Here is a 26,698-nt window from a genome sequence, read left to right on the forward strand (position 1 = left end):
ATGCTGTCTGTTACCTGCAAATTTTTGATCAATTTGTGCTCTGTAGACTTCTGTGTTTGGTAGTCTGGTATCATTTTCAAGAAGGTGAGTTCTATAACAAGCTGATATTTATACATAAAACATGTAACTCTGAGAGGAAAATGTGTGGGGTTTGCTAGGGACTCCAGAATATGTGAAAGTCCAGTAAATTAAAATAGCTGGTAAAAATCCAACGTGAAATGAATGGACTGCATTTTATGGGGAAAAAATAAATATATTACTCAAATTCCAGTAGAGATGTCTGATCCCAAAGGAATTTTGGCATGCTTGAAAAGATCTGAGCCATAGAAAACTGTAACTTAAGATCTGTTTTGGTGAAAAAACAGATGAAAGGCACCAGAAGTTTTGTTTTAGACAATGTCTGATGGATAAGATAATATCTTTTTAGCAAACTGTTTTGAATATTTAAAGGTCTTTAGTAAGTTTTGTGGATGCGAGACTTAATGTTGCTGTCAAGAATTATATTATCTACCTTTACATCATGTAGAAATAAGGATGTAACTATATGCACAGGAACTGTATTTATAATGTAGGTTAGTTTTAGCACAACTGTACCGAATCCGTTGAAGAACGAGCATCTAGTTCATAGGATAATTATATCCTATGTTAGTAAAAGAAGAGCGTTTGATTTTTCTGGGAGGAAGTGAGTAAAGAAAATTGGTCAGATTTCTTGTCAAAGTAAATGAAAAATGTCTTGACATCTGGAAGAAAAAAAGGATGAAGGAAATGCTTGTTAAATGCAGCAAAGGAAAAACTACATCAGAAAGAGGGCTGAAAGAATTGCTGAACTATGGGGTTAATGTTTACTGTAGGTACAACTATTGTTGTATTTATATAGAATTATATCTTTTCTCTTTCATATTGTTATTCACACTTATTTACTTTCTGACATTTAAAGTATTTGCTGTGTTGCACAGATGACAACTTTACAAGCAGTTATTCAAGTACCTAAATATTCTGATTTGTCAAACACTGCTATATTAATCTTCATTTATTTTATCGAGCGTCTTGTGCTGTCATTGCCTAATCATAGAATCCCTAGGTTGGAAAGGACCTACTGGATCATCGAATCCAACTATTCCTATCAATCCCTAAACCATGCTCCTCAGCACTTCACTCGTCCTTTAAACACCTCCAGGGAGGTCACTCAACTGCCTCCCTGGGAAGCCTGTTCCACTGCCCAGTGACCGTTTCTGTGAAAATTTTTTTCTTGATGTCCAGCCTGAACCTCCCCTGACGGAGCTTCAGGCCATTCCCTCTTGTCCTGTCCCCTGTCACTTGGGAGAAGAGGCCAGCTCCCTCCTCTCCACAACCTCCTTTCAGGTAGTTGTAGAGAGCAATAAGGTCTCCCCTCAGCCTCCTCTTCTCCAGGCTAAACAACCCCAGCTCTCTCAGCCGCTCCTCGTAAGACTTGTTCTCCAGCCCCCTCACCAGCTTTGTTGCTCTTCTCTGGACACACTCCAGAACCTCAACATCCTTCTTGTGGTGAGGGGCCCAGAACTGAACACAGTGTTTGAGGTCCAGTCTCACCAGTGCTGAGTACAGAGGGAGAATAACCTCCCTGGACCTGCTGGTGATGCTGTTTCTGATACAAGCCAAGATGCCGTGGGCCTTCTTGGCCACCTGGGCACACTGCTGGCTAGTGTTCAGTCTTAAATGTAACAAGTATCTGTAAATCTTTATACCTTTTGAATCATAGTTGCTGTGTTAAGTGAATCGCTGCTGTGTAATTGTGATGTTGTTGGTTTGAGTACAACAACTCAACTGTCATGACTTGAGAAAAAGATCATTGGTGTTGGTGAGATTTTGGCATGATTCCAGACTGGAAAGTTTGACTTTATATTTGCAAGAATGAAGAGCCTTATTCAGATGAAAGATAACACTTTGGCCATACTTTGTGGTGATTAATAATAATGATATTCAAACTGCAATATCTTCTTTGCAGGACACCACATTCCCGTGGTAGATTAGATGCTTAAGTCTGTGCTAAATGATGGGCTTCAAGGGCACAAAAGAAAATGGTGCGTTTTTTTTAAATGTGGTTTAGAGAAGATTAGATGTTTATATTCAGCTGGTGTTGGATTTCTTAGTTTATGGTCTACTTCAGATTAACTTGAACTAGAAGTATGGTCTAAGTAGTTTTAGACTCCTCTCTACTAAATACTTCGGCCTATACCATATTTGTATTATTATGAAGATGCATTTATTTGCTTACTCTGTACATGTATGTATGTGTACAGCTTATTCACAAATTTGTGGGCACCTGGAATAGCTGGATGTGTTAAAAGTGGTGGGAGTCTCTAGTATTGTGATCTTGTGCATCACTCAGTGTAATGCAAACTGAAAATCTATCCAAAATGTGGAAGAGTCAAACTTGGGAAGGCTAATAACTTCTTGGTTAAAAAATGTAGAATGTTGTTTCATGCAGATTACACTACAGAATCCTGTGCGTTATTTTCTTGTGATACACTTGATGCAATATATATTTCTATTGCTGTTTGTGAAGGGCAGTTCTAGAATTTCAGTCTTAAAATTATTAAATCCCTTTTCTAATATCTGTCCTAGACTTATTCACAGGCAGTTTGTATCTATTTAGTTTTCTGCCAACCTTATTCAGTAGCTTAAAAAAAGACCAAACACATTTTGACCATGTATCGTATTTGTTGCCTTAGCAGTTTGTTACAAAGAGCACATTATTTTATTGAAAGAACTTGTAGAAGTAAATCTATATTGTATTGGTACTTAAGAAACACAAGCTTATTTTTAAACAAATCATAAGTTAAATTTTTTGGGGAGATGAATAGGGGAACTGCTGCTGTTGTGTAATAGTTACTGAGTGTGTAGGTAAGTAAGTGCTTTGGTTCCTGTTGTACTGGATCTTCTCTGTTAATGGGGCAGAGTATTGACAGAATTGCAAAGTCTGCTGTTCAGGATAGGTGTTTTTAGTTGGGCAGTACAGAGAATTTGAAAAGGTATTAAAACTGAGGCGGCTTCTATTAAAGTTTTTATTTCTGTGGAATGCCTTTATAAATGTCTGTTTTTATAAGTAGGGTTAAGACAAATCTGTATTTAAAATTATACTTTAACATTGTGTGCCCCATAGGGCAGTGAGGTTGCATTTTTAAGGGTTGGTAAGAGTATAGAGAAGAGCTAAGTTAGATTTGATTTCGATTTATGTTGAAAGATAACTTGTCAGGGAATCCTGGCTGTATGTCACCTGCCTAAAATGTCACACTAGTGAAAGAGTTAGTTTAATTTTCTGTATTTTCTACAGTTGTTGATGTTTAGCTGCCAGAAAACGTGTAGTGTCATGACAAATTCTTACAATTAGAATCTAAGCTTTTTATGTTTCAGAGTTTTCCTGTGCTTTCTCCTTTGAAGAAAGGTCAGCACAGTGAACTTATTTGAGCTGCTGCAACTAACTCAATTTGCAAACAAGCTAAATGTTACTATATACTGTAGCAACAAGCTACTGACATCTTCGTGTTTTTCTCCCCTTAAATGTGCAGGATATAGTGCCAACCTTTTTTTTTTTTTTATTATTATTATTCTCCTGCCATGATAAATTGTACAGTATAATTCTTTCCTGGCTTTGCCTTTCTGCTTTATTTTCCCACAACCTAAACACTTAGCACTGCACGCAGTTGGTAAGTTAACCTGCTATTCTTCATGCTTCAGTATCATCTCTTCAGGTTTTCCTTGTGATTGAGGGTAGGAGAGTGTTTTGCATGCTTAGAGATTCTACACAATGTAATCCTATATTTTAAAAATGGTCAGTGTGGCCTGGTAATGAGGTGGAAAACTCTTTGCTTCACCAGTTCAAATAAAGACCACAATGGTGTGATTAAAGGCTGCTTCTGCTTGATGGTTGGTTATTTCTCTTGACCTGTCATTACAGCTGGCTTTCTAGTTTGTGTTCAAACCAGAGGGGTTTGTGATTTCTAAAAAAAAAAAAAAAAAAAATTTCCTTTCTTTCTTTTTTGAGTTCTTGTAGTATGCATAAAGAAACAGTTTTGGCTGTCAGTTTCTCTATTCATGAGCAATAAAATTGGGGAATTAAACCAAATGTTCAAGTTAGCCTTAATAGATAAAGATATAATGCTTTAGCAAGGACACATTATTATTCCTATGCTTGCAAGTAAGAAAAAAGGTGTTCTGGGCTTTTCTAAAGCTTCCTAGGCTAAGAAAAGTCTGTTTGATTGGCTCAGTTTGCCCACTTCACCTCCAGCCTCCCCTTCTTGTATGCCAGAATGAATACATAGTGAACTGATGACCAAGTCAAACTGTACATAAAATAAATGCTGGGAAATGGACGTTCTTGAGGTTTATACAAAATGTAAGTTCGCTGCGCATTTTGTGTATTTTGCTGTTGAAGTGTTACAAATAATTATAAAGTGTATTGATGTGTTCAAGAGCCTTTGTAGTCATCAGTTCTTTCAGTGAGCTGAGACTGAAAGAAAGGAAAAAGTCTAAGTTCTGATTCACACATAAAATGAGGGAAAAGGAAAGCTTAGAAGTAAGCTAAAATAGCTTTGCAGTGAAGTATAATAAAGAGTAGTTGAAGGATTTCTGATTATTTTATTAGGTTTTAACATAATGTTTAAGCTTTATTTTTTTTTTTGAACCTTCAACTTTGAAAACTAATTCATAGAATACAGGCTTGAAGATACAGTATGATAAAGTACTGTGACTTGAGAAACATAGAAGCATCTGTTGTCTCCTAGGTCATCTTTACTGAAATTTGACATAGTAATTCTTTATGAAAGACTGATGATCGGAACGATTAAGAATTGTAGAACATAGGAGATAAAGAGCCCTAATGCAGATTTGAAACAGGTTAATTTGAAGACTTAGATGAAAAACTTTTAAGAGTTAAATAATTATAACCCCTCCTGCAGTTCAGCTGTCTGGAAAGGAATGAAACCTACAAGATACTTATAATAGTAGGCTACTGGATTTTAGTAACCCCATAAAAATTACTTCATTGATAACATTGATGTTTATCTTTTTACTGTGTTTTCTTTGAAACTGTCAAGAGAGTTTAATTAGCACTGTACATAATGCTAGTGACACATGAGCACTTGGATCAGAAATTGAACTGTAGTAACTTTTTTTTGTAGTGGGAGGATGAAGCGTGAAAAACACATGTGTACCGAGTTGTTTGGCCCCTGAACCTGTTGGTCAGGAGAAGAGCTTACTGTTCTTGATCTTGCCTCGCTGTTGCTTTACTGTGTTGTCTTAACTTTTCACTTCTATTTTATTCAGATTTGCATGTCAGTGCTGTACCTGCTGGCTGTCACCTCTGTTTGGTACAGCTAGGACTCGAGAACATCAGCAACCATGCTGGAGATAGTTTTCTGGCTTAGAATGTAGATTCAGAGGTCAGAGTTAATGAGGTACAGAACTCTGTATGGACTTGGGGAAGAGCTTTTAATGAAGTTGGGTTCCATTGGAAAGGTCTGGCCTATAGGAGCCAGGGCTGAGCTGAGAGTCTTTAAAATTTCATGACCCCCTTAAAATGTTGCCCTTGCCAATAGAGAGGATGGTGTCTTTCCCCTGCCTGCATTCCTGCGTGCTTCGTTGTTGCACAAGCATTCATGAGGTTGATTTGAATTGGGTGGGCTCCCCAAGCTGTTTACTACATAGCTTCCTCAATAGTTGTAGTGCAGGGGTGAGAATAAGTGGGTTTGTGGGTGTGACTGTCCTTTCCAGTGGTAATGCACTCTCCCCATGCTTGAAGTGTCCATGGAACGATGGTTTAAGTTATTTAGGCATGTGGTAGTCTTAGGCTTCCTCTATATTAAGGGAGGAGAGGCATCTCCAGAGGGCTAATCAGATTTTAGATGACCCAGTTTCTCACCAATGCTGTAATTAAACTGCTCCTCTAAATACAGAGGGTGCGTTAGTTGCAATAAATTGTAAACCCAAATGCTTTACATGCTCAGAACTGATCGAGGAGATGTAGGCATGTGCTTGTTTTCTTAATACTCACATTTTATCATGCTGAATTTCTTATGTATTTACTGGACTTAATAATGCAACTCTCCAACATTGTGACCTTTTTTGCTGATAGTACAGCTATTTAAATGTAACACAAATGAAAGCTTTTTGAAGTTCATATGTATTTAAACAGAGTTTTTAGATTATTTTGTTTTTTATAATCCTTCCTTTATTTTTGATTACTTTAGGGTATTTAGGACCAGTAAGTTATGACTTTTCTTGCAGTTTAGATGGAAGAGGCAGACAAAACTTCTGAGTTTTGTTCTGTCACTTCTTTAACTGAACAAAATAAGTCTTCAGTTTCTGTAGACTGAAGCGAAGTCACTTTCTCTTCTTAAGCTTTGCAGGAGGCTGCATCTACCAAGAGTGAATTTATCACATTGAGAAACTGCTGTGAGATTGTATGTTCAAGTTCAGTAGCCTCACTTTTTATACGACTTTCTTAACAGGTATTCCGTAGTCTGTACTGTTTTGTTTATAATTAATAAGGTACAGTAAAGCTACGTTTTATTAAAGCTCTTTGCATATATTTCAAATACATTTACTGAACATTTGAAAGAAGTTTTTTTTGGCTGTCTGCTTTCAGTTGGGCTTTCTCGCTGCAGGTTTAAATTGATGGTCAGATTGATGGGGCTTCTGTAAGTTAGTGCAACATGACACGTTTCAACCAGTGTAATTTCTGTTTGTAAACCAAGATGTTGGCACTGGCAGGAAACTATTGTTCATTTTGAACTGATAGAAGAGTTGTGACAGGAAAATTACTATCATGAATGTTATTGGAGGACCAGTCCTTTTGTATACACACTTATTGCTCCTTGAATATACTCTTTCTAGGCACTTGCACCTCACATTTATTCTGTCACATTTACAATGAAAAGTAAGGTTGGATGATTTACAAATCAATCTATGACACTCTATGAAGGTATGTCCAAAATAGCAAAGATTAATATAAGTGTTTATATTAATTTATATCTATTTTAAAATTCATGATGTCATATTTGTACTATATATTTTTATGTAATAGTTTTCTATTTATATTATAAAGTATATACTTACTTAAAATATGTTACAACTCTTATTTATTTATGTGTGTATATGTGGAGAGAGAGTCTTCATTCTAAATTGGCCTGCCTCTCACTGTTTTGACTGATGGCTGGTAAGGACCACTGAATTATTACAACTAATTGGTGGCACAGAACGATAATTCTGTGGCATGGTAGTACTCTCCTGTTACAGTTTTTATTTTCTTATGTAAATCTTAGTTTTTGGGCATATCTCTGTACTCATTTATATAGAACCTTGCACAATGATGCCTTTACTATGCATCTCTGGCACTCATGCAGCAGAAAGACTAAATAGCAAAGAACACTGTAACCTTGTTCTCTGGAGTGAGTATCAAGTGTCCACTGCTATGTTAGCAATTCATATTTCTGGGGTCCTATTCATCCTGTGATAAGTCGAGGGTGGTGTTCAAGTACATTCCAAAGGGGGAAGGATGCAGAAACTCACAGATAAGATGTAGATGGAAAGCGAGAGCTATGAATGTAGATGTTTGGGTAGGTCTCCCCATTTTGTGTAAGGCACTATGTAGGCACAGAACTGTGTTGTTGTAGTTACTGCAGGGAGGACTTGGTAGAGGCTGCAGGATTAAGCTCCCTAGTGGTGTTATAATTTCCTATTGAGTTACAGAAATCACAAAACAACAGCTGATTCAGATAAAGCAAATGGGCTGAAGAAGAACTTTCCAACAGCAGTGTTAAGTGAGGTATTCAGAGGACTTTCCTTGCTTGTTGTGAGTCATGTTCTCCCTTTCTGCACAAATTATTGAATAATATGGACCACTGTGTTGGAAAAGTGAAGCTATTGCTGCTCATTAGTGTAACTATCACATAAGAAAAGTGAGCGAGCTACAGCCTCATTTTATGTTATTTATGCTCATATTCAAGAAACAAACCACCACATTTACAAGATATATGGTTATTTTCAGATAAATTGACTGTATTTCAAGAAAAACTACTCTGACATCCTTTACTCAATTTTTGATAGGAAACAACTTCTTTGATTTGTAGCATGGATGGAAACTATTTGGGGTTGTTGCCGTAAGTAGGTTATGCAGTGGCATAAGTAATTGCAGCAGGATTACTGGCTTCATGGCTGGCTCTGTGTTTATTTAAATTTAAGATCTTTTCTTTACTTAAACTGTACAATCTGTTGTCCTTTTGGTGTTTTAAGGGTGGTTGAAGTGCTTGCTGTACTTAGGTGATATGAATCAGTGGATTATAAGGTTTGTTTAATCTCTCATTACAAGAGAGCTGCCTAGAATTAAGAGATTTTAATGCTTAAAATTATGTAGGAGACTGTCAAGATAACACTGGAATTTTTTCAAGACTGTTGGTATGCCTGCAACTATCCTGCTGAAAATGTCTGAAGTGAGCAGAAAGCTGTGCAGCACTTCCAGGCTGGTTTGGGAAGCTGATGTGTTGCGAGTTCTTTTTCTTTTTTTTTTTTTTTTCTTTTGCTCCTGTTTTATTTTGTGTAAGATTATTACTGTTCTCTGGAATGGAAGGCATACCAACAGGCTGTCAACTTTCCAGTACTTTTGGCCAGTGCAGTCGTTAATCTAATAGATCCCTAATATACAAGGGCACTTTGTTTTAATAAAGCACTTTGGTTTGCTGTAGGAGAGGGTTATTGAATACAGTCTTTCTGTTTTACCCTTGAAAAGCTCTTTGAAAACCTGCCTAATTCCATGGTAGAGTGCCGAAAGGCTCACTCGGAGCTCTTTTGAGCAGGAGTCAGACTTCCTAGAATTTTGAGAGGCATAGAGAAATAAGTCTTTTGCCAGAATGTGTTCTGTTGCATTCAATATAAAACTTCTTCTGTCTGTGTTTTTTTTTTGGTAGTAGAATTTTGTACAGCATTCTATGAGGAGTTTTGTTTTGTCATGTTACTCTTTCATCGTTGTACAAGCACTATAATGACACGAGTCTCCTTCCCTGCTCTCCCCCAAACTTACTTTTGGAGGTGATACTTGTCTCTGTTCTTCTCAGTAATCCTGTGCTACAGATACACTTTGTGTCTAGGTTCTTCTAAAGACCATGCTTGCCTTGAACTCTTCAGAGCGGTTGTATTTCATTTTACTTTATATCTGGTTGTAAAAACTAGACAGGCTTTTAGCTTCTCCCCGCCGCCCCAGTTACAGCAAGTTACTCTTAGAGTGTTTGAAGGACATCTGAATTGGTCTTGGGGGATGGGTGAGGGAAAATAGAGTTTATAGCTTGCCTTGAAAAGGTACCAACTGAAAAGCATCAATTTTGCTTTTTATTTCCTCCCCACTTCCTCTCCCCACCATGCTCTTTTCTGTGCTGGACACGGTGACAAAAATATCTGTATTTTTTGTGGTAACTATGTGGCAGAACAGTACTTTTTTTTTTTAAAAAAAAAAAAGGCTAATGAGTCATTTTAGTGACCTTTCAATATTTATTTATTTCCCATGCATTCAAAAAAACTAAAAGAAGTAATATTTATGTGAAACTCACTATAAGGCTCTTGGGTGATTTTATTTTTAATGCATCAGTTGTTAAGTGGAACATCCATTTTTGAGAACTAATTCCTAATTTGTGTTTTTGTTTAACGCTGAATATTCAGTGTTCCTAGTAGATGGTATAGCAAGGCCAGCTTTTCTTTTTCTCTGTGTTGTCCAGTGAAACCCAAGAGGTCAAGTTCAAGGATAAATCTGCTGCAAATGGAGGACTATGGTGTTTATTTTTCCATTCCTCTAGTACTGCTGTAATACCACTGATAGTTGAAATAGTGGATTAAAATGCCTGACTGTGATATTGGCTGGAATGATGCAGTTTGGGTACCTTCTTGTCCAGACCATGGGCACTTGTTGGCTGAAACTTGCCAAGATTTTAAGTTTTCAACAGCCACAGAGAGAGCATGGAGAATAACAAATGTATTATAGTCTTCTGTCTCTCAGAATCGGAACAGAGGCGGTTGGGCATGTACAATTCCTCTATCATTGCTCTTGTAATAGGTAGGCAAGGTGATCTTCAGTTGAATAGTTTAGTTGTTTTAAGGTGAAGCAGAATGAGGTAGCCTCTTTCTAACTGCTGCTCCCAGCCTCTATCTAGTGCTGCAAGCAGTGTCACTAAGATGCCCAGGTATGTCCTCCGAGGTCTGTCATTGATGACGGAATAGGAGAACTTTGTTAGTGGCTGAGCCGTGTGTATGCTTCATGGGAAATAGGATTGGATATGAAGCAAGCGTGGCTGCTGACTGCAGCGCACTACTAAATAAATCCATTTGTAAGAACAGAGACAAATCACAGATAACTGTAAAGATAATCACAGCCAGCCACTTAACTAGAATACTTATCACAAATATAACTCTGGTGTTAACCTTGAGTAGTCACAGTTAACATGATTATCATATTCACTTACTGAACTAGGATTTTAAATACTTAAAACACATTTTAAAAGCCTGCATTTTATGACTGAATGTACAAGGATCGCAGGAGGCAGAAGCGTGAGAGTGAGCAGGTAATGCTGTCCTGTTAAAACACAACTGCAGTAAGCAAACAGAGCCAGATAAACTTCCTTATGAAGGAAGGTGGATCACTTCTTATCTGTGTGACCTTCAGGCTTATTTCATGCAGTTACTTTTGAAATGTAAAACTCTTCCCTAGCATGTGTGTCTAATGTTTATGTTTAGCTGTATTTTTGTGAACAGATATTTCTTTAGTTTTAGATTAGCTTATTACAAAGTATTGCAAAACTTGTTTTAAAACTTTTGATTTTCTCGTAGAGAGAGAAAGCCATACCATAGATTATTTGCTACACAAATTAAGCCTGCAAATACATGAGGTTAATAAAAGTAGTGTGTATTTTGCAGTGGACTAATAAGATTTGATGTTCTTCCTGGTGGCTGTTGGGAGCTGCATTTTATTGCTTGTATTAAATATAAACATAGAAATGTTACATGCAGTAAAGAATTTAATCCTGCCATCAAATAGAGATGTACAGAGTCTTGTATTTTTTTCTTTGCCTCAAGGAGGGAAGAGTTTATTAGTCTCATTCCTATCCTTTTTCATCAGGAAACTGAGTGAAGTTTTAAATTAAAAGCAAAGTTTTTATTTTTTTTCTTCTTTGAATTGAGTAAACATTCACTGTTATTATTCTTTCCCTGATTAAACTAATCAATTTACTTTGACTTCAGTATTGAAATGTGTAAGATGGTAATAGTTTTTGTTTTTGTTAAATAGTAATGAAAAAATCTCTTAATGACTAATATGGCTTCTTTCTGTATGCTTAGGTTTGGCATAATGTTTTAATATTGCCCTTAAGCTTGACTGTAAATCTGTCTACTAATACTACAGCCGTGACCCAGATCCAGGAAATGCAACATTGCTGCATGTTCTGTTTGGAATGCTGTATGTACAGGAAATGCTGCGTGTTCAGTTTAGAATAATCTTTTAAAACTTCTTTGTTGTTGTAATAACAACTTCATAAATGTTTGGTTTCTTTTTGAGACTTATAGTTTGGAACTCTTAATTATAATTTGCAGCTAAAACTTCGTGAAGATTTGGACTGTAACATAAAGGAAACTGAGAGATTCTGCGGAGTGTGAGCATTCGCTGAGATGAGACCTTGTACTAACACACTTTTTCCTCCTCCAGTTTTACAAAAGCATATTTTATCACATATTTAAAATGAGCTGCTTAGATAAGGGGAAAATACCATTTGCTGTGGCACTTGCTTTATTTACTAGATTGCTGTGCTTTATACTATGACCTTTTTTGCCTTTTGAAGGGAATAGGTGTAAGGGAGAGGAAAAAGAAACAGGATAAATTTGAAGATCCTTAATAAGAATCTGTGGTTGTATAGTTACTTTGTCGTAACATTGATGTTGCTTGCTTAACACTAGTTCAAGAAGACCTAAGCTACCTCTCTGTTGTAGCCAAGAAGTTCTGCACCATAGCCCACACTGTTCCTTTTGAAATACGTCAGAGGTTTTAGATGCCTTTTAAACTGTTGCTGAGCTTTGTAGTGTAGACGCGTTTGCATGTCTAAATCTGATGGTACAGTTCTGCAGTAAATATATGAGCAAAGACTACGCTGTACAAAAGAGATCTATCTATCAGGAGGGAAAAATAAAAAGTTTTTTTTTTTTTCCATATTTGAATGCGAACATCTGATATTGATCTCTTTAGAGTCTGATGTCTGTATCAGGAGGATGATAAAAACTATCGATGCAGGCAATTCCCTTGGCTTGGTTGCTCTCCGCTTTGTTATCCCCTAGATGCACTTACAGAATGTGTTGTAGCAAGAACTAAGGGGTAAAAAAAATAACATGAATTGAGTAAGAAGGGTAACAGTAAGTGTTGTGCAGTGACAGGATTTTGCAATGTGTAGTTTCTTTCCTTACAACTTCAAATAGTGCAATAATGGCAGCTATGGGGATTTTTTTTCCTCTTCCCCATTCCCTATTTTCAGCATTTGTTTTTCTTCTTTGGGTTGATAAGTTTTTGCCTGAAACAGGTGGAATTAATTATTACCATTATTGAAGTTTTCAATCATCCTGAATTTAATGAACAGCTTTCTCATATGCTTGAAATAGAAAGAAAAACAGACTTAAAAAAAATGTGAACAAATGCTTCTCATCTTCTTTAATCAGTGGTCACTTAGATAGCTTTGTGACAATTAACTTCTTGCTTCACCAGCCTGTAGATCAAGCTGCTCTCTGCTCCCAAGATTTCTTCAACTGGAGTCATAGATCTGCATAATTTTCTTTAACATCTGCAGCTGTACTTTTATGCTTCGAAAATGCTAGCATGTGTTAAAAATGAAAGAAAAAAACCCCATTCCTCTGTGGATGCTAATTCTGTGGATTAAGCAGTTACTGAGGCACATTGGCTCTGCATGGCCATTCAGAAGACTGTGAGGATTTCTATTAATTTATTTTTATGGATGCTTTGCAAAATGCACAGGCCAAAGCAGCTGTCTTTGAAAAATTAATGCCTTGAATAACAAATGCAGTCCTCAGTAGTGAAACATTTTCACAGGAAAGGCTACCAGAATCCACATAGGATTTCTTGAGAGCATAACGTTTTCTTTTTTTAATCTTTTTTTTTCCTGCTCCCTTTAGTGCATTGCTGTCAGAATAACCTCTAGAAAATAATGGCCATCAGAATTTAAAGTTTAAGAGATTTATGGGGAGTGCTTGTTATGGATATGGAACTCTAGAATTCTGCTATTCCAGCTACAGCAGGTTGTTTAAAACTTAATGAAAACTGTAGGCTTCACTTCATAGACTGGAAAATTAATTTAAAATATTATTGAGGGAGGATAGGTAACCTACTTTATAGCTGCTTTAATAATAATTTATATAATGATATGTTGCCCATCTTAAAGCTCAATACCTATTTATTTTGAGGTATTAATTTGAAGACCAGTTGTGACAGGAAAAGTCAGAGAGGAGTGCCATAAACAAAACGTTTCTGTTGATACTTAAGGTATTGCCAGGACTTAGTTACTAGGTAGACTTAGTCTGAATTCATTAATTTTTTGCAAGAAACTTGCAGTTTTCACTGTGAAATCACTAGGCAAATGTTTTTACAGTATGCTGTTCCTTCCGTTCGATGTTTAAAGAATATGTTCCGAGCTGATGTGGCTTACTAGTATTTCCTTAATCCTTTAATCTATTGTTGAAAACTTTTCTCCTGCTTATGAAATAGTTCTTGCTCCTGATAAGAAAATCTACTTCATTTGTCTAAGCCCCTTAGCCAAGATGTGAGGGAAGATGAAGCAGTTCTGCCACATATGGTTTCTGAAACTGCAGCTTTTAAAGCAAGCATTCAGGTTAGTCATTAAGAACAGGTGCTGGCTGTTGCTGGTACTCAACTTTTGTTGTCCTCTTTATGAATACTCCCAGTGACTTTGTAACACATCAAAGTGGCAGCTGTATTTTACCACACAGAAAGAAGGGTCCAAAGAGCAAGTGGGCCCCTGCTTTTGTAAATCCCCATATCCTGCCTGTAACATAAGACTTTGCTCTTTTGCAGACTTAAAGAGAGACCAGGGGTGTTTTTTGTGTGTGTGTTTATCCACTTTCTAGGTGGCAGCAGCAAGACTTGAAGCTTGATCCTGCTTCATTGAAACGGATGGCAACAGGGCTGGATCTTAGGCTAGTACCTTGCTGGCCATTGGCTTATGGGCTGTTTCTTTGATTGTGTCAAGCCTGGAAGCTTTGTGTCTGAACCATGTTTAGAGTTTAGCAGGTGGGAAAGAACATAAAGAATTCTGGCTATGAGGTGTGTAAGGTAGAATTATGAAGACAGATCTGGATTGGTTTCTGCAGCAGTGTGGTGGAATGATCCGTATGCAGCCTGAATTCTAACTAGTTTGGTTGGTGTGAAATGGCAAAAGAACTGTCACAATAACTTTGCATCTCGAATAAAATGTGTGCAGACCTATTGTTCATCTGAATGAATGCCCTCAAGCCATTTTGTGGGTGTATTTTATTTTTGGTAGCTTGTACATCTTTCTTTCATAAATGAGGGCAGAAGCAGGCACTTTTTTGGGTAACTGTGGTGCTGTCTGGGATAACCCTGAGGGTTCTTGATTATTTTTTTAAAAGTGTAGAAAGAGTGTCATAAATATCTAAATGTTATGAAGAAAATACGAAGTTTGAAGAAAACTTAAATTCTGATTTATTTTTTTTTCCACCAGTGACATTTGACAAATACCCACTCAGACATACTTTTGCTGCATGTTCTGTGCTGTAAATATGTTACCGTCTGCCCAATATATGCTTCATGAAAAAACTGCTTTCAAAGATCCATTAATTATAGTTACATGTATGGAAACATTTTTATTTTCAGTGATGACAACTACTAATGAGGACGCGGGTCATTGTTTTTATTACAGTTAGAAGAGGTCAAAGGGTGCACACAGCAATCCATAAAATCCCATCCTGGTTAACTGCTCTTTTTCATGCCAGCATACTTTATCAGGTTGATAACAGGCGCATGATTTCTGTATTCCCTACAATTTTGAAGTTAAAGCAAAATGCAAGATCATCTTCAACCACATATTGCTTAACAAATTAGCTGTCGAAGATGAAAAATACTTAGCAGACATTTACGTGCTGTGGGCTGAATGTATAACACTATTTTTCTCCTCAAATGGAATCTGCTTAAATTGTTCCACAGAATTTATGATACTTAGTTTCTTTTTGGTTTAACTTGTGTATCTGTGTCACAACTGCTGTGAACTTTCCGCTGGTGCATCTCCTTGCTTACTGGTTGTGTTTTTGTTAGGAAGTGGTATTAGAGGTGGCAGTTGTAGTGACAGATTTTCTGGAAATAAGAGTTTGGTTTCATGATTTGGAGGTGAGAGTGAACTGTAACCAAGTTATTACTTGTGAGGAGCAGTTGAAATTACGTGGTTTACCTACCTAGTTGTGTCTTGTTTCTCAAAGTGTTTTTGGTATTGCTGCTTTTTGAAAGCAAGCATATGATTTGATTTGAGAAAAGACAGAGATTAGGAAGGAATGTTTTTTCACTGAGGGTGGTGAAACACTGAAACAGGTTGCCCAGAGAGATGGTAGATGCCCCTTCTCTGGAAACATTCATGGTCAGGTTGGATGGGGCTCTGAGCAACCTGATTGAGTTTGAAGATGTCCCTGCTCACTGCAGGGGGCTGGACTAGATGACCCCTGAAGGTCCCTTTCATCCCAAGCCATTCTATGATTCTGTGGCCCTGCTTCAGGCTTGCACTCTTTTCTTTCTTTATGTTGAACACAGGACATTTTGTAAACTTGTTTCCATTTTCCTAAATTAATTTTAAATCTTTGAGTTTTTTTTTTTTCCTTTCAGTTTCTTTCTAGTGACAATTTCCCTAACAAAAAAAGCAAAGGAAACAACTACGTACACCATGTTCGGAGGTTATTTTGTGTAGAGGGAGACAGGTGTGCAGGAAAATGATTTCTAGTTCTGAAGTTCTTGTGTGTCTCTCTTAAAAGCTCAGAGCAGGCTTCAACTCTTTGAAATACCCCTACCAGTGGTGAGGAGGGACTCTGGTGACCACGGGAGGAAAGTATCTCTAATGGCTATTTTGCAGAATTTAGCAGGTACTGGTTTTGTATTATCGCCCTAGTCTGCTAGACCTGCAAGTCGTCTGTTAGTCCTTTTCCAGGTAGTCATCTTGTTACCTGCCAGACAAAGGATAGTTTCAGAGAAGAGGGAGCAGCTTCCCTTTTTGCAGTTGGGAATAGCTGTCACTCTTTCCTGAGTGTTAATTCCTAGCTACTGAAGTGCCCCATTTCTTTTTTTAAGTAACTTTGACACAAAAGCAAGTACAATGCATGCCTTCTCTTCTGCCCTCTCTTCCTCTGCACTTCATTTACCACTGGTACTCTTTGTCAGTCCCCCATCCTCTCCTTACTCCAGAACTTGAGAACCCAGCTATAGAAATGAGATACTTCTCATTTCTTTACCTCTCTACGTAAAAACTAACTTGAAACCTGGAATTTAAGTTTTTTGTACAGATATTAGAAATTATTCTTAATATAGAAGGTTGGGAGTTATGTTTCTAATGGTTTGAGGAATCCTTTTTTCAGGAAAAGATATATTATAGTTGCATAATATATCTAGAGGTTCCTGTTGTATGGACATTTGAATATCTCCAGGGTAGGAGAAGGCATTGGACCGCTTGTCAGAGAGAATGATTTTAATTGTCTTTGTTTTGCCAAACGACATACAATAGTATTTTGGGTTGCTATTACTTCTGGCAGAAGAGGATTAATGGGCAGGCTTCAAACAAGACTGACATAATAGAAACAGTTTGTCGTGCCTACGCTGTATGTGTTTCAAGAGCCTGACACACATGTAGATAAATCTGCCAGCAAATCTAAAAATCTTAAATGCTTGTGATAGCAGCTGGAAATGGAAAGAGATGACCTCTCCCCCTCACCGTCTAACACTTAAGCAATGGGAACAGAAGGTCTAAAGGTCAGAAAAAATGTCTTGCTGTGCCTTGGTTGTGGCCTGTGGTTTGTTTTAATGTTATGGTTTTTGGAAAATGTAGTTGGCTTCCTAAATTGTTTCCTTTGTGCAGGCAAGGCCTCACAATGCTGTGTAGGAATTTGGTTTCCTAAAGTGTTCACAGAGCCTCTTCAGGGCTGACAGTTATTTAACGTGACCATATAAAACACAATTTTTCATCATTTTTTTTTTAACTCTGTCGAGACTTTGACAGAAGGCATTTCTGAAACGCCTTTGTATGTTTGCCAAATGATGTTAAAAATGTTGTGGGGCACATATTGCAATTTGTCTGCTTAAAATTACCTGACAGAAGTAATGATAATACCATAGCTGAAACGGGTCTCTGGGCTTCTGGTGGTGGGAGAGAGAAAAACGCCTGAAATACTCTCAGGATTTCCAGCCTGCCTTCCAGTGTGCAAGAATTCGCATCACGTATGAGGGTGTCAGAGGTGTGTGTTCAAGGGGGGAGAGAAGGAACCAAATGACTCTCTTTAGCAGGTGCTTGCTTGTGTCTGATGGAGTTTAGCAAGCTAGATTTAATTTTAATTCTGTTAGCAGGTCTGAAGCTGGCTCAGATAGCTCTCTTTAAAGCATTACATGAAATTTTGTGAATTGAGACAGACTTTAAAAGAGAATGCAGATGCGCGTCTCAGCTTCTGAGCCTAGGGGAGCACGTTACATCTGTCAGCATTCATTTCCAGTGGTGTTTTCTTTAGTTACTTTGTGGCGTGAGTGTTTCCTTTAAACTTTATTTAGAGAAATCAGCATGCATTCTCTGCAGGAAATAATTTAAAAATGTTCTATAGAAATATATTTAGGACTGCTTGCAGTTTTTGTCCTCTTGTGCTGAAGTCACTTTAAATCCATCACCCCAGACTGTAGAGTTGTCAGGCAGAAATCTTTCTGTGAAGGTAGAAGAGTTGTTCCTGCATTCGTTTTGCTTGAGCATACTGAAGACAGCCACGTACTAACATGTAGTAATGAAACCTGTTGGAATTTTAGAGGAGCATCTAGTCTCTTTGATCTTGCTAACAAGCAATGATTCAAGTGCTACAGATTGTAAAGGATTTAGTGTCACCAGCAAGACGGAGAACAGATACTGCTAAGAAAGGTAAGAACAGCACTGGGATATATTCAGTCTTCTGAGTAATTTGCTGTAAATCAGAAATATTTTGGAGTTTGGTTGTAGTTATATTGTGTACTTAAAACTGTTCTTTGTGGCATGTACAGCTGCCATAATTTGGCTTTGAACTATATTAAGCCTAATTATTACCATTTTGCAACTGCAGCTTTCCCGAAGAGAATCCCAATGACGTTTATTGTGCTGAAGATGGAGTTTGTCAGTATTTGTAACTGCTACTGTTGTTCTAAAGATCTGTTCCTTATTTTAGTGTGGTGAAAACATTTTTTTCTGGATAGCTGAGGCTGTGAAAATAGCAATCGTATTCTGTGTAATCCCATCAGTATAGTTTTTGGAGTTTTAATGCTGTAAATGAGAATAAGAGCAAAAATAGGCTGCTTTAGTGCTTATGGAAATGAGAGAGACTGAAAGTACACAGCTGCACTGCTGTTTAGGTTTTACAATTAGATTATTTCTAGATTGCAGCTAACTTCAGAATCCAGAATGGCTCTTGCAAATGTTAAAAACATTACTTGAAATACTCAATTATTATTTGAAATTAATTGATGTTAAATGCTTTCCTTGTTTTCTTCAGTGTGTTGGATGTTTGTTGTTGTTTCTTCGCTGAAGTAGTGCCGTCCTTTGTGGTATTTGGCATACTTATCTAATTAGGAACTGATCAAACACTTTATTTTAATCTTTACGTGTACATCAAAATTCTTTGCAACTGCTGAATACGTGGTTTGTAGAGGAAATGAATAATTAGTCAAGATGTTTTAAAAATTTCATTCCTTTCTTACTAGAATTCATTTTCTAGGACCACTTTATTTTGTATTGAATAAGTCATGAATCATTTAGGATCTACAGCATCTGTTTCTGCCTGTTACTGTGCCATTGTTCTGTTCTGCTCTTACAGGTAATGTATGGCTATAGGCATGTACCCTTGTTTTAAGCCACTCATCTAATAACATCAGGCTGCTGTAATTCTAATGAGTTAGTTAATGAAATATCCTTGCAAGAAAACAAAAAGAGTGAAGGTAGCACTGGGTTCTGCTCTTATGCTCTTATTCTGAAAAAATCCCTGCATGTGTTTCATAAGATCATGCTTTCTAACTGCTGCTTTAGATTCTGCAGTGACTGGTCGAACATCCCATCCAACGGTTTTATAATTTTATCAGAGTGAATTACTCTATTTCAGTTCTGTGTTCACTGTTCATTTTTTTGATTTGTGTACTTATGCTCCACGAGTTACAGAGAAGAACAAAGGGGACAGGAGTTCTACTTGTCTGTTCTGCATGTAGCTGGCTAGTGAGGCTTAATCTTTTTTTATAGAAGTAGTGTAAGAACTGGTTTAAAAAGATAACACCAAATATATACATATACACACACAAGAACTTGCTTACTGGAACAGGTTCAATAGAATTAGAAGGGAGAGCCTTGGAAAAAAAAAAAAAGGAAATGCTAATTTTCTCAATTGTAAAGCTTTGAGATTTATTTTTTTCTCCATTTGTTTTACTCCCTTGTTAAAATACACTAATTTTGGGTCCTTGTTTGGGCGGTATTCTCAAGCGGCCAGTAACCAAGCTAATTAGATGTTAGCACTTACAGTTCTTGGTAGTACATTTTGACAAGCAATATTAAGATCTTAACATAAAAAAAAATTCAACCATTCTGAAGGAAATGTTTACAAAAGATGCAAAATGCTGACAGACTTCTGTGATAAATACAGCAATTTGAGTAGGCATTAGGTTTTTTTTTTTTCACAGCATGCAACATTAGGCATCTGGTGTATAGGAAGGACTGTTTTCTGCAGGAGTGACTCACACGCATTATTGTTTTCAGTAAATGGAAAAATGTATTTGTAAAGGAAGAGTTGCTAGGAAGCCCAGTGTGAATGTGAGGTGAATTCATTGAGGTGTGAGGGATGATATGTGAAGTGTTTACCAATGTGCTTTCAAATTGGTATTGGTAAATGGTAATGGTTTTTAATGCAACCCTCAGGTGCATCTTGTTCTTCCCATTAAAAAATCGTGTTTGTCATTAGAATAGTATGTATTGGATAGAAGTCTGAAATTCATTGTTCTCGGGTAAAAATTTTCTTTAACATCTCTGTTTCCTGTTGTGAAAACAGGAACTCAAGAAACTGAAGTTGAACATAACTGAGCTGATATCTGCAGAAGGGTCACGGGAGGTGGCAAGTGGAGAGAGAATCAGCCTTTGGTAGGGGCCTACTGTGCACTCACGAGACAAATGTTGGAGTAGCATAGTGTATTAATTGCATATTTCGTGTGTTGTACCTAGTTGAAAACATTTCTTCTGTAAGACTGAATTGATGTCCAGACTGTGTAACTGTTTTTATAGATAGTACAAAAGGTTGTGGGGGAAAGTATTCCCCTGGTCTCTAATTTTCCCAACATTTATTGTCAGCCTGAGACCTGGAAATGCAGTGAGTAGCCAAGAGGATGTGTTTTTGCATCCATGATTCGACAACAGAACCTTGGTCTAAGGTCTATGGATAAGCATAGCTAATGCAGAGAAGAAAACTCAGGCCCTGCAGAAGCAAGTCATGCAGGAGTTGTTTAAAAGGAACCCATTCTTAACATGTCATGAGTTGAGATGTGGCTTAATGGGTTAGTTGAACACCCTGCCAAAGTTGCTGAGTCTTACTGTTTTTTTGCAAGCCAGAGTTTTGCATTGTGACTGAGACCCAAACCACCAGTTAAATTAAATTTTATTTTCTATATCATCCGAGATTAATAAATAGGTGATTTATGAATAGACTAAATCCTGCAAATCGTTAGGCAGTGTGAGTATGAGTATTGTCCTTATCTCTCAGTTGCAAGTCACGTGGTTGTGTTTTTGTCTTTAGACATTGACTGTTGAGGCTGACATAGGTAAACCCTGTGCTAGGCCTCTTAGGTTTTTGCTTAGTGATACATGCAGTGAGCTCAACAATAAGTGTTGGTTTATAATGTCTCACATTTCCATTCTTTTTTAATCTTACTGTGCTGCTTAAGACTTGAATTTTTTTTAAGAGATAAAAATGCACCCTGTCTTCCTATTGCAGTGAAAGCTGAGTGTATAGAGGCTTTTTTTTTTTTTGCTTTTTATGGTTCTGAGACCTTTCTGAATTTTAAAACATAATTCATATGTTACTTCTAGAGAAATCCATATAGGTTAATTAATCCATATTGATTAATTTATTTCTTTAATCAACAAAATCCTGGTTGAAACCCGAGTTGTTCAAAATTAATAAAGAAATATTCATATTCACTTCTTTCCTCCCTCCTTCCTTTTACAGATGGCCATGGCAAAACTTAATTGGCAACATCACCTTGATGTTAGGATATAAAAAAGAGATGTATTAGAATGCTTCTAGCAGATGGGGCAACTAAATCAAAATCACAGAATAAAAAACCCCATGAAGTGTTTTAGTGTGAGGGAGAGATACCTGAGAGAAAACTTTGGTTTGTTTTTTTTATCAGTTGCAAGAGGAGACACATGTTTGGTCCCCACAGCATTTGGGCTGCAAGCCAAAGGCAGCACATGTCAGGAATCCCCTTGGTTTCTTTAGGTCCTAGATCTTATCTCAACCTTTGAGGTTTCAGACAAAGATTATGGCTACTTTCAGTTTCAAAGATAACTTTCATACTGGAAATGTGGGCCTATGACATAAGTAGAACATTGGGCCAGGTGAGGATAATCGTGTTTAAATGTGCTAGTAATAGCTCACAATTCAGAAGTTACTGTCTGAATTCACTCGCAGGTGGTACTGTGGGAGACCCTTATATTCCAGGCTTAGACTTGGCAAGAAATCTGCCCATCTTGTTTGGTTTATTTCTTTTTGACTGGGCTAAGTTGATGAGTTGCAAGATGGAGAAAATAAAATAAAGGTTCCACATCAAGTAGCCGTGGTATTTTCTCGTTACTTTTGGTGCTGGTAGAGGAAAAGTATAATGAAAAGCATTCCCTTGTGGCAACTGTCTTTAGGCTCTTGATTTTTCTGTTTTCTATAACATCTTTGCAGAGGAGGCTGAGAATTTTGCCTCATGCGGGAGGTTTCAGGGTTATTTGAATTTCTTTAATTTCTTTTTTAACTTCCTGCTTTAGTTCAGAAAAGAATTACATACTTTTCCTCTTCTATTTTTTTAGGATTTTTTAAATTTAATGTTTTATTAAGTGGCTTTTGTTTTATATATGTGATAAGCCATTTTTTCCCCTTTTCTGATTTTTTTTCCTTTTTTTTTTTTTTCTTGTGTCTGCTTATAGGAATTTACTTCACTTCTTTAGAATTTGTTCCACTTCTAAATACTCTGCAATGAACAGTTTGGTAGGAAATTTCTATTTAAAATAAAGGTCTTGGAACTTCTTGATTTTTAAAAGCAATGTGTTATTGCTAATTGCTTTCAGATCAGATTCTGCAGGCATGCACATGAGCTGATTGAATGCAGCATGCAGCCTAAAACTGGAAAGGTTCTTGAGGAATTTCTGGGACGAGTTCTTGACCATCATTGACCATCATCCCATTTGTACTAAGCTTGACCCAATTTTTGGCATACATTGTAGCCCAATGTGCATCTTCTGTGATTCTTCCTTCAGTCCAGGTGACAGAAGCTCTTGATTCCTTTTCAGTCACTGGAGAATCTCATGTCATTTTTGCTGAGCTCTGAATTAGTCCCACAAAGGGTTGTTGTGTACCAGAACTGTCATAACTGGTATTTTTTTTGTGTAATTGGATTGAGCAAGTGACATTATGCAAGCAGAAAAAGGCTGTTCTGCCTGCCTCTTACTCCTGAACCAGAACTAAAAATACTGAACAAATCAGTATTGCTTAGGTTTTGTTTCAGGAGTATATATAAAAAAATAACACACTGGCTTTTTGCTCGTATTTCTTTGGTGCCAAGATGCTGCGTCAGATTTTTTCCCCATAGTCCTGATCTTGCACCTTTCCTCACAGGCTGATTGTCTGTTATCTTCCAGGGAAACTGAACTTAGACAAGGGATGCAGTGGGACTGGATAACTTCTTGAAACTTTTTTTTTTTTTTTTAAAAGCTGTTAATGAAACCCAAATAGTGTTTTGCATAAAACAGGCTGATGGAGGTGGTTTCTTCTCATAGTAAAAAAAAAAAAAGCCAAACATATGGAGTTCAGAGTTTTGTTTGTGTCCCTCCTGGAGATGTTTCAATAATTTTTCCACTTTATGTGATTTTATTATACATTTAGTTTTCCTAAGTCTTTTGTTTGAAAAACAATTGCCTCTCTTACCCTGCAGTACCTTCTGATTGACAAAACCATTGTTTTATGGTACTTTGGCTCGAAAGAACCCTAAGAAAAAGTTCAGACTATTTAGGAGGTAGAAAGTAAGTCTTATCCAGAAAAGCTGATGTGAAAATTTAGTATATTTTTAAGGGGTAGATGAGGTGGCGATGATCTAGTGTGACTTTTCATTTGAAGACAGACTAACTATAACAGTTCTTTTGTGCAACCAGTGTTGTCACAGGTCGTGTGAATATGAATGAGTTGGGTAGTCATGGGTGTTTTGTTGTTGAGGGAATACTGTTGTAATCCAGCTTGGGTATTGTAGCTGAGAAATGCCGAATAGAAGTAAAGGTTTTCTAGACCTATATACCTGTTCTCAAATAATTTTTGTTTTTGAGAGGTAGAATGGACAGGGGAGAAGAGCAGCCTTTTTTTTCCTTAAGGCCAAATGTGGACAAAGGGTAAATGCTATTTATTTATTAAAATAAAAGTGAAGTTGGCAAATTGCTCAATGAACTGCCAAGTCTGATAGGAGGGAGTTAAATCTTTTTTTTTGTGTCATTAAATATGAAATTCTGCCTGTGGCAGTCAAGATCATTTATTATTTTCTGCAACTCATCAGTATGTATATGCAGCTTCCATTCGTTATTTACCATGGCTAAGTTTCTACTGATGTGGCAAAATTTAACTGCATTTCAACAAGCTCTGAATTGTTATACTGAGTTGTTATATACTGGCATTATTGTATTTGTATTAAAGTTAGGCCTTTTGGTAGTGGTTTCAAGCATAATTAATGGTAGTGTAAATGATTCCTCTTAAAGATGTGCTCCTGCCTTGCTTCTGCTGCTCATTTTGTCTCCTTGTCCCACTGTAAATCTCTGTAGAGCTTTGCAAGCAGTTGTATAGCCATGCAGTGATCTGAATTGGGAAGCTGTTCAGAATGAAACACTAGTTTTCTTTCTTGTTGAGTTAGTTTTAATCTTAGTTTTAATCAGTTTAAATAATCCAGTTGCTGATGCAGGTTCACAGCTGTGCATACCAGCTCAAAGGAGGAGCCAGCAGTGGGATGTGGATAAATACATGGGATTGGCTTTCAGTGGTGATGCTGGCTGATGCTGCATGAAGTGCTGCTGAGATCTGCTACAGTGGGATTATGAGGAATTACACCTCAGGATGATACAAACACAACTGGACACACAGTGACTTATTAGAGGATTTTTACTTAAAATACTCTTTCTGTGGCTGGCATTCACTGTCTCTCACTCTGAAGAGTAATAACTTCCATGGGATATACATATGTGGTGGGCTTTCTATTGCATTTCTTATCCTGACAATTTATTGCCTTTTTACTTTATTAAAAAAAAAAGAACTGCTTAAAATATTTCTTCTCATTACTGTGATGCCAGATGCAGTGATTAAGAAAGGTCGCAATGCTGCTTAGCCATATGTAGTTGCTAGTGAATTACATTAGTGTCTGTTTATTTGGGCTTTGATTATTAGGTAGGTAGCATTGTTTAACAAAGTACTTAGATGTTGTATCTTGGGAATTGATCTATGGCTTAAGAAAATCAATACAGACAGCTTGAATTTGATTTAGCTATGGAGGAACTACAGAAAAATGAAGTACTACTTGCTCTTTATTCAGTAATGTTAGTCAACAGAAAGGAGCTAATTTTCAAGAAGGAAAGATCAACTGATCTCCAGCTGCCTACTATGCTTTGTTATTCCAATGTTTATTGGGTTTTTTTTTTTTTTGAAGTGTGGGTGAGACCCTAAACCCATGTATCATCAAGTGTAATAGTCTCAGTAAACCCGAAATACAACTTCGGGTTTCTCATTTGTAGTGTATTAGAAATGTGGCAGCTTAACATAAAAAATTCCTATTAAAAAGCAGGTTTGAAAAAAAGAATGAAGAGTAAGGAACAGCGCAGGAATGTAATGGGAAAGAACACAACAGTTCATGTCATGGTGATGTTCTGCTGGATGGGACAGAAGTTCCATGTGATATAAATTGGCACAGCAGTTTTGGCATTGGTGAAGCTGATCTGACTTGCTGTGTAGTGTTTTTTTTTTAATGTAATTTTATTTTTTTTTATTTAAAACCCCACCCGCAATAGGTTATTCTTTTTCTTAGAGTTTTCTTACTGTTTCTTTAGGGCTGTGTATGTGTTTGCATGCAGCTACAGAGTTCGTAGTTCTTGTCCTGTCGATGAAACACATTTAAAACCATACTAGAAAGGAGGTCATGTGGTGGTGGGTTTTTTTTGTGTGAATTTTCTAGAATTGCTGACTGCTGCAGTTGTTTTCACTCCGTCCGAGGAGAGTCAAATGTAAAGTCTTAGTGAACTGCAAACCTTGAACTGGTTTCGCTAATGTTGAAAGAGTCTAAACAAGCCTCTCTCCTTCAGCTCATGTGAAACATCTGAAATACAAGCATAAAATAGTAGAAAATGGATGCAAGCAATATGCAAGCTAAAAAGGCTGCATGATGTTGTATGGTTGTAAGTTGCTGTTTATCCTCTTCTGGTAATAGGCCGTCTTGTGATCTTAAATCACATGGGAGATGGGATGCTCCTGTGTAACTTCAGAGCTTTTTACAATTCACATTCACCATTTTAATCCTACCTGCCTGCTTAGTAGAAACAAGAGAAACAAGAAACGAAGCCTCATATTAGATCTCTTTTTAAAACTTGTTGTATGGAGGATCAATTTAGTCTTTGCCTGTTGCAGTATGCGGATGTATGCTGTTGAATCTGTCTAGGCTTATTAGTTTGTGTACTAAGAGACTGTTGCTGACCTGGAGCAGCAGTACTTGCACAAACTCGCCCTTGTGATTTCACTGCAGCAGAGGGAGGGAACCTGGCAGCTGGTGGAAAGACGGACTGAAAACAAGGTGGCTTCACTGAGTTTTTTTGAAAGAGGAGGAGAGCTGTGTGTGGGGAGTTAGGGATTCAGTCGAATATTTACTTAACGTTTCAGAAGGTTAATGGGTTACATACTTCTGAGCTTGAGCTGGTTGGATGAATGTATTTGAATTTCTGGTTTCAGTGGTACTGCAGCTGAGAAAAGGTTTCTGTTTTGCCTGAGGCATTTGTACAATATGTTTGGAATAGAGATCTTGAGCCTGGACTTGAACATGGAGAGGAGGAGTTTCTGTCCTGTACCTTTCCTTCTGTAGCTCCTCTTATAGCTTCATTGTGATATGAATTCTAGTTTTGAATTTGGAGACTTG

The 26,698-nt window shown here is 37.1% G+C and overlaps 1 protein-coding gene across 5 annotated transcripts in view; it reads left to right on the top strand.

Annotated features, from left to right (window-relative positions):
* The window catches only part of USP6NL (USP6 N-terminal like), a 120,269-nt gene that overhangs the window by 6,993 nt on the left and 86,578 nt on the right, over positions 1 to 26,698 (top strand). The window contains exon 1 of one of the 5 annotated variants that reach the window (XM_054068242.1): positions 17,834 to 18,197. The exons of the other annotated variants lie outside the window; for them this stretch is intronic. Within the exon in view, the coding sequence (XP_053924217.1) occupies positions 18,125 to 18,197 (73 nt within the window). The 5' untranslated portion in view covers positions 17,834 to 18,124. Of the gene's footprint in view, positions 1 to 17,833; positions 18,198 to 26,698 lie in introns of those variants that run through there. 5 annotated transcript variants of the gene reach the window in all.

Source organism: Cuculus canorus, chromosome 1 (assembly GCF_017976375.1).
Source record: "Cuculus canorus isolate bCucCan1 chromosome 1, bCucCan1.pri, whole genome shotgun sequence".
In the NCBI taxonomy this organism is placed as follows: domain Eukaryota; kingdom Metazoa; phylum Chordata; class Aves; order Cuculiformes; family Cuculidae; genus Cuculus; species Cuculus canorus.